This window comes from Stegostoma tigrinum, chromosome 11 (genome assembly GCF_030684315.1).
Source record: "Stegostoma tigrinum isolate sSteTig4 chromosome 11, sSteTig4.hap1, whole genome shotgun sequence".
In the NCBI taxonomy this organism is placed as follows: Eukaryota; Metazoa; Chordata; class Chondrichthyes; order Orectolobiformes; family Stegostomatidae; genus Stegostoma; species Stegostoma tigrinum.
The window spans coordinates 52,342,565-52,357,752 of NC_081364.1; the positions used below are offsets into that span (position 1 = coordinate 52,342,565).

A 15,188-nucleotide genomic window follows, 5' to 3' on the forward strand; every position below is an offset into this window, starting at 1 on the left:
TATATGAATAGGAAGGGATTAAAGGGATATGAGCCAAATGCTGGCAAATAGGACATGGTTTATTTAGGATATCTGGTTGGCATGGACGAGTTAGATCGAAGAGTCTGTTTCCATGCTGTACAGCTCAATGACCCTATGGTGGTAGGGCAGGCATTTACATTGACAGCTTGACAGAGGAATGCTAAGGGTCAGGAGCAATCATACAGGCTGAATGAGCTCGTTTTTAATAGCTCATTACTTTTGTAGTATTTTGAATGCGTAGAATTAAGTTTATATGTCAGCCATAGAATGAGGGAGGCAATGACCTGGTGATTAGATTAGATTAGATTAGATTCCCTACAGTGTGGAAAAATCCCCGTCGGCCCAACAAGTCCATACCACCCCTTGAAGCATCCCACCCAGACCCAACCCCTATAACCCACACACCCCTGAACACTATGGGACAATTTAGCATGGCCAGTCCTCCTAGCCTGCACATCTTTTGGACTGTGGGAGGAAACCGGAGCACCCGGAGGAAACCCACGCAGACACGGGGAGAATGTGCAAACTCCACACAGACAGTTACCCGAGGCTGATATTATCACTGGACTATTAATCCAGAAATGCAGTTATGTTCTTGGACCTGGGTTTAAATCCTGCAACGACAAATGATGGAATTTGAATTCAATAAAAACAATCTGGAATTAAGAGTCTAACAACCATGAATCCATCAGCGATTGTTGGAAAAACCTGTGTGGTTCACTAATGTCCTTTAGGAAAGGAAACTGTCATCCTTACCTGGTCTGGCCCACGTGACTCCAGACCCAGAGTTAAGTGTTTGACACTTAACTGCCCTCTGGGCAATTAGGGATGGCCAATAAATACTAGCCTAGCCAGTGACGTCTTCATCCCATGAATGAATAGAAAAAAATTGGAGGCTAGAAGAAGATACAGAGGAATTGCAATAAGGTATATATTTTAAAAATTTAATTTGATACCAAACTAAAATATACTAGAAAGGGAAAAACTCTACAATGAAACAGTTTAATAAATTAGTAACTTGTGAAATCTGGACCAAATAGCCTCTGTCAATAATCCTGTAGCTAAATTCAGTTTCATGAGTCATTGGATAAGGCTCACTGCAGCCATTCTGGCCTTCGGAAATTACCCCCCTACAAGTTTGCATTTTAGCATGCTGGAACTGATGCAATTTTTCTTCTTTTAGGTTTCTAATCAAGTGCCTTAACAAAATAGAATGTGGTGAGCCTTTGCCCCAGTCTGTCTCTTACCTATATGAACCGATCACCCATGATTGTTCTGCAAAGGAAAAAAGCGATTTCCTCAAGCCATTCCTTTATATCGAGACGTACAAGCACAGGGCACACAGGTCAGTAACATTACTCTTTGTGGGATCGAAGTTTATCAATGACATGGACCCAGATGTTAGAACACACTTTCTAAAAGGAATTTTGGGTCATTGTATATCTGTTAAAACTGACTCAGCAAGCATTCAAAGGAAAAGAAATGCTCAAATGTAAATGCAAGTAACATTCACACCATTGCAAGTACAAGGCAATAACCATCGCCGTCATGAGCTAATCTTACCATCTCCCTTGAGTTCCTGGCTAGCAATTAGAAGGCATTGTCTTTTGTCAATTGTTATGGAAACCTATTTGGTATCCTTTAGTATAGAAGTTTGCTATCCTTACCTTGTCTGGACTACATGTGACTCCACACCATCAACAAAGCAGTTAACTCTTAACTGCCTTCTGAAATATCCAAGCATGTTACACACTTCAAGGCCAAATAGGAATGGGCAATACATTTTGACCTTACCAGTGATGTGCACATACCGTGAACCGATTTGTTTTTTTTTTTAAATGTTGCCCTGGAGGCCTGGTCCAAAGGAAATAAATGAGCTTCACATTTCTGGAGCAAAAAGACAGGTAGTTGTTCTCGGGGATTCTATAATTAGGGGGACAGATAGTATCCTATGCAAGCTGGATCAGGAGTCCCACGTGGTGTGTTGCCTGCCCGGTGCCAGGGTGCGGGACATCTCCGACTGGCTTGAAAGGATATTGGAGCAGGAGGGGGAGGATCCAGTTGTTGTGGTCCACATTGGGACTAACAACATGGGCAAAGCTAGGGTAGAGGGATTATCAAGCACTAGGAAAGAAATTGATGTACAGGCCCTCAAGGGTCATAATCTCCGGATTACTGCCTGAGCCACGTGCCAATTGGCATAGGGAAAAGAAAGTTAGGGAAGTAAACACGTGGCTAAGGGATTGGGGTGGGAAAGAGGGATTCCATTTCATGGGGCATTGGCATCAGTTTTGGAACCAGGGGGATCTGTAACATTGGGACAGTCTCTACCTGAACCGATCTGGAACCAGTGTTCCAGCGAAAAGGATAAATAGGGTGGTCAGTAGGACTTTAAACTTCCCAGTCATGGGGAAGGGAAAGTGAAAGAGACAGGGAGTATGGAGTTAAATGGAAAGATAAGCAACAGGACAGCATGGGTACAGGTGGGTTTTAGCACGAGGCAGACTAGGAATACCGCAAAAAGGAAGGATAGCTTAAGACATCTTAGGATTTCCAATATCTCTAATAATGGTAAGAAAGTTAGCATTAAGGCACTTTATTTAAATGCTCATAGTATTCGCAACAAAGTAGATGAATTAACAGCACAAATCCTCTTGAATGATTATGATGTGGTAGGCAAAACAGAGACATGGTTGCAGGGAGTTCAGGACTGGCAGTTAAACATCCAAGGATTCACAACATATCGAAAAGACGGACAGAGGGGGCAGGGTTGCCTTGTTAGTTAAGAATTAAATTAAATCTACGGCACTGAATGACATAGGGTCAGAGGATGTGGAGTCTGTGTGGGTGGAGTTGTGAAACCACAAAGGCAAAAAAACCATAATGGGAGTTAGGTACAGACCTCCTAACAGTGATCAAGACCAGGGGCGCAAGATGCACCGAGAAATAGATAGAGCATGTCAGAAAGGCAAGGTCACGGTGATCATGGGGGACTTCAATATGCAGGTGGACTGGGTGAATAATGTTGCCAGTGGATCCAAAGAAAGGGAATTCATGGAATGTTTGCAGGATGGCTTTTTGGAACAGCTTGTGATGGAGCTCACAAGGGAGCAGGCTATTCTGGACTTAGTGCTATGTAATGAGCCTGACTTTATAAAAGACTTTTAAAGTAAGGGAACACTTAGGAGGCAGCGATCATAATATGGTAGGGTTCAGTCTGCAGTTTGAAAGAGAGAAGGCCAAATCGGATATAATGGTGTTACAGTTAAATAAAGGTAATTACAGGGGCATGAGAGAGGAATTGACAAAAATTGACTGGAAGCAGAGCCTAGCGGGGAAGACAGTAGAGCAACAATGGCAGGAGTTTCTGGGTGTAATTGAGGACACAGTACAGAGAAAAGAAAGATTATCCGGGGTGGGATTAGACAGCCGTGGCTGACAAAGGAAGTCAGGAAATATATCAAAGAAAAAAGAGACAGCCTTTAAAGTGGCCAAGAGCACTGGAAAATCAGAAGATTGGGAAGGCTACACAAACAAACAGAGGATAACAGAGAGAAATAAGGAAGGAGAGGATCAAATATGAAGGTAGGCTAGCTGGTAATATTAGAAATGATAGTAAAAGCTTCTTTCAATACATAAGAAACAAATGAGAGGCAAGAGTAGATATTGGGCCGCTCCAAATTGATGCTGGAAGGCTAGCGATGGGAGATAAGGAAATAGCTGAAGAACTTAAGTACTTTGCGTCAGTCTTCACAGTGGAAGACATGAGTAGTATGCCAACAATTAGAGAGAGTCAGGGGACAGAGTTGAGTATGGTAGGCATTACAAAAGAGAAAGTGCTAGAAAAGCTAAAAGGTCTAAAAATTGATAAATCTCCTGGCCCCGATGGGCTACATCTTAGTTCTGAGGGAGGTGGCTGAGGAAATAGCAGAGGCTTTAGTTGTGATCTTTCAAAAGTCACTGGAGTCAGGGAAAGTCCCAGATGATTGAAAAATTGCTGTTGTAACCCCCTTGTTTAAGAAAGGATCAAGGCAAAAGATGGAAAATTATAGGCCGATTAGCCTAACCTCGGTAGTTGGTAAAATTCTACAATCCATTGTTAAGGATGAGATTTCTAAATTCCTGGAAGTGCAGGGCCAGATTAGAACAAGTCAGCATGGTTTTAGTAAGGGGAGGTCGTGCCTGAAAAACCTGTTAGAATTCTTTGAAGAGGTAACAAGTATGTTAGGCCAGGGAAACCCAGTACATGTTATCTATCCAGACTTCCAAAAGGCCTCTGATACGGTGCCTCACAGGAGGCTGCTGAGCAAGGTGAGGGCCCATGGTGTTCGAGGTGAGCTACGGGCTTGGATTGGGGATTGGCTGTCTAACAGAAGGCAGAGAGTTGGGATAAAAGGCTCTTTTTCAGAATGGCAACCAGTGACAAGTTGCACCCTGCAGGGCTCAGTGTTGGGGCCGCAGCTGTTCACTTTATATATTAATGATCTAGATTAAGAGACTGGGGACGTTCTGGCGAAGTTTGCCGATGATACGAAGGTAGGTGGACAGGCAGGTAGTACTGAGGAGGTGGGGAAGCTGCAGAAAGATTTAGACAGTTTAGGAGAGTGTTCCAGGAAATGGCTGATGAAATTCAATGTAAGCAAATGTGAGGTTTTGCACTTTGGAAAAAAGATTACAGGCGTGGACTATTTTCCAAATGGTGAGCAAATTCATAAAGCAGAAGTGCAAAGGGATCTGGCAGTGTTGGTCCAGCATTCTCTAAAAGTTAACTTGCAGGAAGAGTCTGTAACTAAGAAAGTGAATGTAATGTTGTCATTTATCCCAAGAGGGTTGGAATATAAAAGCAGCAATGTGCTTCTGAGACTTTATAAAGCTCTAGTTAGGCCCCATTTAGAATACTGTGTCCAATTTTGGGCCCCACACCTCAGGAAGGACATACTAGCCCTGGAGCTTGTCCAACGGAGATTCACACAGATGATCCCTGGAATAGTAGGTTTAACGTATGATGAACGGCTAAGGATCCTGGGATTGTACTCATTAGAGTTTAGAAGTTTGAGGGGAGATCTAATAGAAACTTACAAGATAATGTATGGCTTAGAAAGGGTGGACACTGGGAAGTTGTTTCTGTTAGGTGCGGAGACTAGGAACCGTGGGCACAGCCTAAAAATTAGAGGGGCTAAATTTAGAACGGAAATGAGGAGACATTTCTTCAGCCAGAGAGTGGTGGGCTTGAGGAATTCATTGCCACAGAGTGCAGTGGAGGCCGGGATGTTAGATGCCTTCAAGGCAGAGATCAACAAATTCTTGATCTCAGAAAGTGCAAGGAAGTGGAGTTGAAATGCCGATCAGCCATGATTTAAATGGTGGAGTGGACTCGATGGGCCGAATAGCCTTACTTCCACTCCTATGTCTTATGGTCTTATGGTCAAGTTAGCTGTAAAATTTTAGATGTATTGTAACAAAATAAAGTGATGACTCATGGGACGACTGCATTAATTGGATCGTACTGTGCAGTAAGTCACAATGAACACCTGATTTAGTCCTATATGACAGTACTTAGGACCTGAAAAGCAATCTTGTGTGGCATGTTAGCCATTGATAGCACAAACAGTAGTTGAAAACACAAACAGATTGATAGATGTGATATTCAACAAAAATAGTATCATTTACATGTCCTCCATGTGGATTGTGTGAAGCTTCAGGACAATTTAAAAAGTGAATCAGTTAGAATGGGAAGCGAGAAGACCAAGCTGCATCAAGGGATAACGAATTTAATGCACTATTCTTTGTTGGAATTGGAAGAAAAGCAAAATAGTGGTTGTGATTGGGCAGTGATTTAACAGAGCTAATCCACTTTAATGGAACACAAGATGGTGAAAGCGTACACAATATTGAGGGTCACTGATGGCAGTTTGCTAATGAACCATTCCATTATGGAGTGACCTAGTCAATGTGGCTTGCAAGATTTACAAATCTAATCCAACACAAAATCACTTGTTTCTAACTGTCGTAATCGAAATGTGATTCAGTTGAAGTGATTATGATCAACATGAAACTTTAATGACAAAATCAACAAAACTGCCACCCTGGAAAACACAGATTACATCTCTTCAAATTTAAGAAGCTAGATGGCAGCAAAGTTTGCAAAGCAACTAAACAATTTCCAAAAGTTCTTGCAAAATATTTTCCATTGAGTGAAACTTTACTGACTTAAATAGAAGATAAACAAAAGGTTAGATGTACTCTAGTGGATTTTTTATTACAAGTCATGATTTTCCATCAAGTTAAAATAGAAAACCTTCCTAAACTTGATGAATGATGTAGATCTAGCCTGTTGCTATCAAGCAGTGAAGTTTGACTTTGGGCAGGAAGTAGCTAATGAATGCAAAGGAACAATCACAGTCAACAGAATAATAAATCACATTGCCAGTACAAGCTTGAAGTAGTAATGTTGAAATAGCACAGTGCTCCATTCAGGTCATTACATGCACAATGCATTTATTTTTAATTACCAGGACATGACTTCTAAATTTACCTTAAGTGGTGAAATAAACAGCCTGCATAGGGGTGATATCTGAACTGTGGATACAGTAGTGAGGCTGTCACCTATTAGTACACTGGAACACCTTTTACCATAAATAATAATGTAATTGGAATTTAATATTCATTAATCAAAGGAGATAATACTAAATGTCAATATGGTGTAATTTTGTAATGAAGAATAATCAGTTTCTTGTAATACCATGCACTCAACAATGTACTTTAAGTAATATTTGATTTCAGACCCGTTTTGAATCTGACTGTCTTTTAAGCTTACTTATGCATGTATTGTTCTATTTCCTTCAGATTGATAAAGGATGCAGGGATCAAGTTGCAGTCTCTCCTTCAGTCTGGGGTTGAGCAACACGTTGCCTGGAATAGCACTTCTGTACAGCTTGCAAGGGCTGCTGTTGTAAGATTATCATTTATATGTTCTCATTTCCTTGGTCAAAAAGTAAACATTGATTAAATATTAATCCATAATTATCTTGCAGTACATTTTCTCCAAATCACCATTCTTCCTTGCATTGATGCTGGGATAACAAACCACAAATTGGAAAAGCTTTACCTGTACACTCCAAATCACAAATTGATCCCACTCTGAGAGCGCAAAATGACCTCAACAGGTCATGTTGGGATATGAGAGAGATAATCGTTAATAAACAAAGCCTTGATATGTTCAGCCAAAGAAAAAGTACATTTAGATTTCATGCAAGGGATAGAGTCCCACTTAATGACAGAGTGTGAGGATGTTACGTAAACTGAAGAATTGATGTGTGAAGTTTCAACCCCAGACTACAGGGCTACTTTTGCATTAGAGAGACAGATGACTGGCTGTGGTTTAACCTGAGGATTGCTTCAGGCTAGGGGAGAGGTTGAGAAGGGGAATCCTTTGTGGCAACTTCAACTACTTATGTATGAATGATTGATTTACTTCCTGATAACACAGATTATTTCAGTGTAGACTACAAATGTCCACAGCAACATATTATGTCGGCAAGCTCTATTGTTTTCCATCCTCAAATTTCACAAGTGTCTTCTCATGTTCATTTAATAATTTACATTAATTTTACATTGGGATGTGGAGGCATTGAGGAAGAACGTGAAACATTGCAACATGAAGATTATTTCAATTAGTCTAACTTGTCTGGTGTAAGATAGGTCTCCACAGATCATTTTCATGTTTCTTGCCTTTGTCAAACATTCTGAAGTATGGTCCTGCCATTTGTGAAATAGCTTGTAAATTTACAGTAGTATACATACTGTTGGCCTATCCATGACTAGATGTATCTTTCAGATCAGTAGGCAGCACCTTCCTTTTTGATCCAATTAATGTTTATGCGAAACAAAAGAAAAATGTTTGATGTAAAAATATGCACTGCATTTAATGGCTTGATTTTCACTTGTTTATTAGAATACCAGCTTCTTAACTGGATCTTTTAGCTTTTGTCTAGTAAAGTGTATGTTCATTTTAAACAAATCCCTGAGATCTATGCAATAGTGAAAGAGTTAATTGGGATCGAACTAGTTTACACAACATATTGTATTGGTAATACTCTATTTCCACTGTCCCTACTGACTCCATTATGTATTAAATCTATCATAACACTGATTCATTTTGTTGCAAATTTCGGTCAATAGTTTTAGAAAGAAACCTTTATTGAGAGGTTTATATTCCATTGTTGTGTTTGGGGTTCCATTTATTTTGTGTTTTGATTTTCCAGGCTCACTGTCATTACATTGTTGTGAAGAACTTTGTTGAGACACTGGATGGATTAAAGTTTGAGCCTGAAATCCAGCAAGTGATCAAAATGTTGTGTGATCTTTACGCATTGACTGGCATACTGGACAATGCTGGGGATTTCCTACATGACGGCTACCTGACTGGAAAGCAGTTAGACTTGATGACTGCCTGTCAACTGCATCTTCTATCCCTTGTCCGGTAAAGTGACTGCTTTGTATATATTCCACTTAAATGAGAAAAAAACACGTATAGATCAAATGTATTTTACAGTCTTCAGTTTGTAACCGGGTGAAACAAAAAACTGCTGATAGTTGGAGAGTGATTTTCATTACTATCATAAACTCCATTTAGTTACTTGTTTTTGAATGCAAGGTTGACCAGATTTACCTTTCAAAGCAATATGCAGTGCTTACCATTTGCATCACTTCATGTCTTAGATCATGCTAAACAAGTTGGTGCTTGTAATTTGGTTCATGTGTAGCTGGGACTATAGCTACTGAAGTCATAGACGCAGTACTGATGAAAATAGGGCCAGTGATTTAGTTCTGATAGATGTTTTGATGCAAAAATATGAAACATTGGTTTCTGTTATAAAATCAGTCCAATTTATGAGTTGGAAGTTTCAAGAAAGCCTACTTGAAAACTGTTCAATCCAAAGCCCAAATTAGTTCAAATGTTATTAGTTATCTGTTGTAATATTTCTTGAAAAGCCAAAGGTTTTAACTGCAGTCTACAATGACACATCTCAAAACCAGAAAAGCAAAATGTCAGCAAGCTCATTTTGGCAACAAAATGTTGCAGCAGGTTGTTAATTTTTGTTGTGCATTACAGTGAATAACAGCACTTCCATTAATATTTATATGAATATATAGAAGCATTTTTAAATGAAAAATTGTTTTCAGGAAGGAGGCTGTCTCGATAGCTGATGCATTTGATTATCCTGACGAACAGCTGAATTCTGCGATTGGTACTTATGACGGCCTTGCTTACCAACGCCTTTTCGAATGGGCTCAGAAAGCCCCCACAAATGCAAAGGTATCCTGAGCTTCGTTCATTGGAATCACTACATGTACAATTAGTTATTCAGTGATGTTACATGGAAGATTTCTTTTGTGCACAAATGTTTCATGTTATGACTCGCTGGAATTATCTGAAAATTGGCCCCACTATTCCTGGGGTTGTCACAAAAGTTTAAAGTTCTTTAAACGTACACAATAATTCCTTCAATTTACTGGAGTTCTAGTCCCAGTTTTCCATACTGAACGAGAATTACCAGATATTACAAGTAATTGAAATCCAACTCCAGGTAAACAATTACAAATAGCATGGTCCTCTGAGGTTTGTATAAGGCAACCATCCAGATTAGAGGGAATTTTGGTTACAAACCATTGCCATGTAACACTAGTAATTAAAACTGCAATCCCTTGTTCGCTTCACACTGCCCTCCAACCCCACCACACCCGGCACCTTCCCCTGCAACCGCAGGAAATGCTACACTTGTCCCCACACCACCTCCCTCACCCCTATCCAAGGCCCCAAGATGACATTCCATATTAAGCAGAGGTTCACCTGCACGTCTGCCAATGTGGTATACTGCATCCACTGTACCCGGTGCGGCTACCAATACATCGGGGAAACCAAGCGGAGGCTTGGGGACCGCTTTGCAGAACACCTCCGCTCAGTTCGCAACAAACAACTGCACCTCCCAGTTGCAAACCATTTCCACTCCCCCTCCCATTCTCTAGATGACATGTCCATCATGGGCCTCCTGCGCTGCCACAATGATGCCACCCGAAGGTTGCAGGAACAGCAACTCATATTCCGCCTGGGAACCCTGCAGCCATATGGTATCAATGTGGACTTCACCAGTTTCAAAATCTCCCCTTCCCCTACTGCATCCCTAAACCAGCCTAGTTCGTCCCCTCCCCCCACTGCACCACACAACCAGCCCAGCTCTCTTCCCCCCCCCCCCCCACCCACTGCATCCCAAAACCAGTCCAACCTGTCTCTGCCTCCCTAACCGGCTCTTCCTCTCACCCATCCCTTCCTCCCACACCAAGCCGCACCCCCAGCTACCTACTAACCTCATCCCACCTCCTTGACCTGTCCGTCTTCCCTGGACTGACCTATCCCCTCCCTACCTCCCCACCTATACTCTCTCCACCTATCTTCTTTACTCTCCATTTTCGGTCCGCCTCCCCCTCTCTCCCTATTTATTCCAGTTCCCTCTCCCCATCCCCCTCTCTGATGAAGGGTCTAGGCCCGAAACGTCAGCTTTTGTGCTCCTGAGATGCTGCTTGGCCTGCTGTGTTCATCCAGCCTCACATTTTATTATCTTGGAATTCTCCAGCATCTGCAGTTCCCATTATCTCTGATACTATTTTAACCTCACTGCGAAGCCTGTTCCAGGGATGTCCAACCTGAAGAAGTTACCCTCCTCCCTCCGGACCAACCTCAGGGAATCTCTCTCCCATTGCAACTCTCTTGTAATCTCTTCGGCCTTGAAACTGCTCGACCATGTCCTGAAGCAAACCAGGTACCACAGCCACATCACCTTCCTCAGCACCTACCTACGGAACCAGATCATCCCCAAGGGACTACAGTCCACATTTCAGCCTTCCCAATTTGGCCCCAACCGTGACCACCTCTACACCCAGAATATTCAGACCCTTCAGAAGCGTTTCTCCCTGCGAGTCCTGAAACAGACACTTGCAGCCATGCGCCGGCACCTCCAGGCACTGCAATCCAGCCTGCCCCAGCTCAGAGCCTCCCTCTCCCAGACCTGCAAAGGACCTCTGCTGTTTTTCATCCTCGGCAGGATCCACAGAATGAACACCCAGTTCCACTCAGCTTTACTGGACACCAAAAATCGTAAGTACAACCAACTCACGGGCCCCTACCACCCACAAGAGGATTCCTGCGCCTCCCAAATCCCGACTCTGTCCCTGCCCCTCCCCCACCATGCACCCGCCGCCATTGACCATGAGGACACGGCCGAAGACCCCACCGATGACGTCACATCCGCCTCTGCCGGCCACAGAACTTCCGGAACCGCTGCTGCAGTCACCACCTCCACGTCCAGGTACAACACCCCACACACCACCCTCTCCACAGCTGCTGCCGCCCACCCCGATCCTCCAACCGCCGGCGGAACCCGAGCCCACGGTCGCCGCCGGCGGAACCCGAGCCCACGGTCGCCGCCGGCGGAACCCGAGCCCACGGTCGCCGCCGGCGGAACCCGAGCCCACGGTCGCCGCCGGCGGAACCCGAGCCCACGGTCGCCGCCGGCGGAACCCGAGCCCACGGTCGCCGCCGGCGGAACCCGAGCCCACGGTCGCCGCCGGCGGAACCCGAGCCCCCGGTCGCCGCCGGCGGAACCCGAGCCCCCGGTCGCCGCCGGCGGAACCCGAGCCCCCGGTCGCCGCCGGCGGAACCCGAGCCCCCGGTCGCCGCCGGCGGAACCCGAGCCCCCGGTCGCCGCCGGCGGAACCCGAGCCCCCGGTCGCCGCCGGCGGAACCCGAGCCCCCGGTCGCCGCCGGCGGAACCCGAGCCCCCGGTCGCCGCCGGCGGAACCCGAGCCCCCGGTCGCCGCCGGCGGAACCCGAGCCCCCGGTCGCCGCCGGCGGAACCCGAGCCCCCGGTCGCCGCCGGCGGAACCCGAGCCCCCGGTCGCCGCCGGCGGAACCCGAGCCCCCGGTCGCCGCCGGCGGAACCCGAGCCCCCGGTCGCCGCCGGCGGAACCCGAGCCCCCGGTCGCCGCCGGCGGAACCCGAGCCCCCGGTCGCCGCCGGCGGAACCCGAGCCCCCGGTCGCCGCCGGCGGAACCCGAGCCCCCGGTCGCCGCCGGCGGAACCCGAGCCCCCGGTCGCCGCCGGCGGAACCCGAGCCCCCGGTCGCCGCCGGCGGAACCCGAGCCCCCGGTCGCCGCCGGCGGAACCCGAGCCCCCGGTCGCCGCCGGCGGAACCCGAGCCCCCGGTCGCCGCCGGCGGAACCCGAGCCCCCGGTCGCCGCCGGCGGAACCCGAGCCCCCGGTCGCCGCCGGCGGAACCCGAGCCCCCGGTCGCCGCCGGCGGAACCCGAGCCCCCGGTCGCCGCCGGCGGAACCCGAGCCCCCGGTCGCCGCCGGCGGAACCCGAGCCCCCGGTCGCCGCCGGCGGAACCCGAGCCCCCGGTCGCCGCCGGCGGAACCCGAGCCCCCGGTCGCCGCCGGCGGAACCCGAGCCCCCGGTCGCCGCCGGCGGAACCCGAGCCCCCGGTCGCCGCCGGCGGAACCCGAGCCCCCGGTCGCCGCCGGCGGAACCCGAGCCCCCGGTCGCCGCCGGCGGAACCCGAGCCCCCGGTCGCCGCCGGCGGAACCCGAGCCCCCGGTCGCCGCCGGCGGAACCCGAGCCCCCGGTCGCCGCCGGCGGAACCCGAGCCCCCGGTCGCCGCCGGCGGAACCCGAGCCCCCGGTCGCCGCCGGCGGAACCCGAGCCCCCGGTCGCCGCCGGCGGAACCCGAGCCCCCGGTCGCCGCCGGCGGAACCCGAGCCCCCGGTCGCCGCCGGCGGAACCCGAGCCCCCGGTCGCCGCCGGCGGAACCCGAGCCCCCGGTCGCCGCCGGCGGAACCCGAGCCCCCGGTCGCCGCCGGCGGAACCCGAGCCCCCGGTCGCCGCCGGCGGAACCCGAGCCCCCGGTCGCCGCCGGCGGAACCCGAGCCCCCGGTCGCCGCCGGCGGAACCCGAGCCCCCGGTCGCCGCCGGCGGAACCCGAGCCCCCGGTCGCCGCCGGCGGAACCCGAGCCCCCGGTCGCCGCCGGCGGAACCCGAGCCCCCGGTCGCCGCCGGCGGAACCCGAGCCCCCGGTCGCCGCCGGCGGAACCCGAGCCCCCGGTCGCCGCCGGCGGAACCCGAGCCCCCGGTCGCCGCCGGCGGAACCCGAGCCCCCGGTCGCCGCCGGCGGAACCCGAGCCCCCGGTCGCCGCCGGCGGAACCCGAGCCCCCGGTCGCCGCCGGCGGAACCCGAGCCCCCGGTCGCCGCCGGCGGAACCCGAGCCCCCGGTCGCCGCCGGCGGAACCCGAGCCCCCGGTCGCCGCCGGCGGAACCCGAGCCCCCGGTCGCCGCCGGCGGAACCCGAGCCCCCGGTCGCCGCCGGCGGAACCCGAGCCCCCGGTCGCCGCCGGCGGAACCCGAGCCCCCGGTCGCCGCCGGCGGAACCCGAGCCCACAACCTCCACAGCCAGCAACTCCAGAGGAGACAGCCACACTAAGCCCTGCCTCATCTTCACCATCCCCCCAGACCTCCCACTGACTGAGGACAAACGGTCAGTCCTTAGTAAGGGGCTCACCTTTGTCCCCCTACAACCACATATCATCGAATACCAGTCACGGTTGGACATAGAGCAGTTTTTCCGCCGTCTTCGCCTCCATGCCTACTTCTTCAACCGGGAGCCTAACCCTCCTTCCACTGACCCCTTCACCCGCTTCCAACACAAGTCCTCCTCCTGGACACCACCCCCAGGCCTCCTACCCTCCCTCGACCTCTTCATCTCCAACTGCCGTCGAGACATTAACCGCCTCAACCTCTCCACCCCTCTCACCCACTCCAACCTCTCCCCCGCAGAACGGGCGGCCCTCCGCTCCAACCCCAACCTCACCATCAAACCCGCAGACAAGGGTGGCGCAGTGGTAGTATGGCGCACTGACCTCTACATCGCCGAGGCCAGACGCCAACTCTCCGACACCACCTCCTACCGCCTCCTCGATCATGACCCCACACCCGAGCACCAAACCATCATCTCCAACACCATTCATGACCTCATCACCTCAGGGGACCTCCCACCCACAGCCTCCAACCTCATTGTTCCCCAACCCCGCACGGCCCGTTTCTATCTCCTTCCCAAAATCCACAAACCTGCCTGCCCTGGTCGAGCCATCGTCTCAGCCTGCTCCTGCCCCACCGAACTCATCTCCACCTATCTGGACTCCATTTTCTCTCCTTTGGTCCAGGAACTCCCCACCTACGTCCGTGGCACCACCCACGCCCTCCACCTCCTCCAGGACTTCCCATTCCCTGGCCCCCAACACCTCATATTCACCATGGACGTCCAGTCCCTGTACACCTGCATTCCGCATGGAGATGGCCTCAAGGCCCTCCGCTTCTTCCTGTCCCGCAGGCCCGACCAGTCCCCCTCCACCGACACACTCATCCGCCTAGCTGAACTCGTCCTCACACTCAACAACTTCTCTTTTGACTCCTCCCACTTCCTACAGACTAAGGAGGTGGCCATGGGCCCCAGCTATGCCTGCCTCTTTGTAGGTTACGTGGAACGGTCCCTCTTCCGCACCTACACAGGCCCCAAACCCCACCTCTTCCTCCGGTACATTGATGACTGTATCGGCGCCGCCTCTTGCTCCCCAGAGGAGCTCGAACAGTTCATCCACTTCACCAACACCTTCCACCCCAACCTTCAGTTCACCTGGGCCATCTCCAGCACATCCCTCACCTTCCTGGACCTCTCAGTCTCCATCTCAGGCAACCAGCTTGTTACTGATGTCCATTTCAAGCCCACCGACTCCCACAGCTACCTAGAATACACATCCTCCCACCCACCCTCCTGCAAAAATTCCATCCCCTATTCCCAATTCCTCCGCCTCCGCCGCATCTGCTCCCACGATAAGACATTCCACTCCCGCACATCCCAGATGTCCAAGTTCTTTAAGGACCGCAACTTTCCCCCCACAGTGATCGAGAACGCCCTTGACCGTGTCTCCCGTATTTCCCGCAACACATCCCTCACACCCCGCCCCCGCCACAACTGCCCTAAGAGGATCCCCCTCGTTCTCACACACCACCCTACCAACCTCCGCTTACACCGCATCATCCTCTGACACTTCCGCCAT

At 50.0% G+C, this 15,188-nt stretch overlaps 1 protein-coding gene across 2 annotated transcripts in view; it reads left to right on the top strand.

The window, feature by feature from the left end:
- Positions 1 to 15,188, top strand: part of LOC125460594 (peroxisomal acyl-coenzyme A oxidase 2-like) — a 50,573-nt gene that overhangs the window by 30,040 nt on the left and 5,345 nt on the right. For both annotated transcript variants that reach the window (XM_048548224.2, XM_048548225.2), the window contains 4 exons: positions 1,205 to 1,366; positions 6,868 to 6,973; positions 8,286 to 8,503; positions 9,208 to 9,340. In XM_048548224.2, coding sequence (XP_048404181.1) covers positions 1,205 to 1,366; positions 6,868 to 6,973; positions 8,286 to 8,503; positions 9,208 to 9,340 — 619 coding nt within the window. The remainder of the gene's footprint in view (positions 1 to 1,204; positions 1,367 to 6,867; positions 6,974 to 8,285; positions 8,504 to 9,207; positions 9,341 to 15,188) is intronic.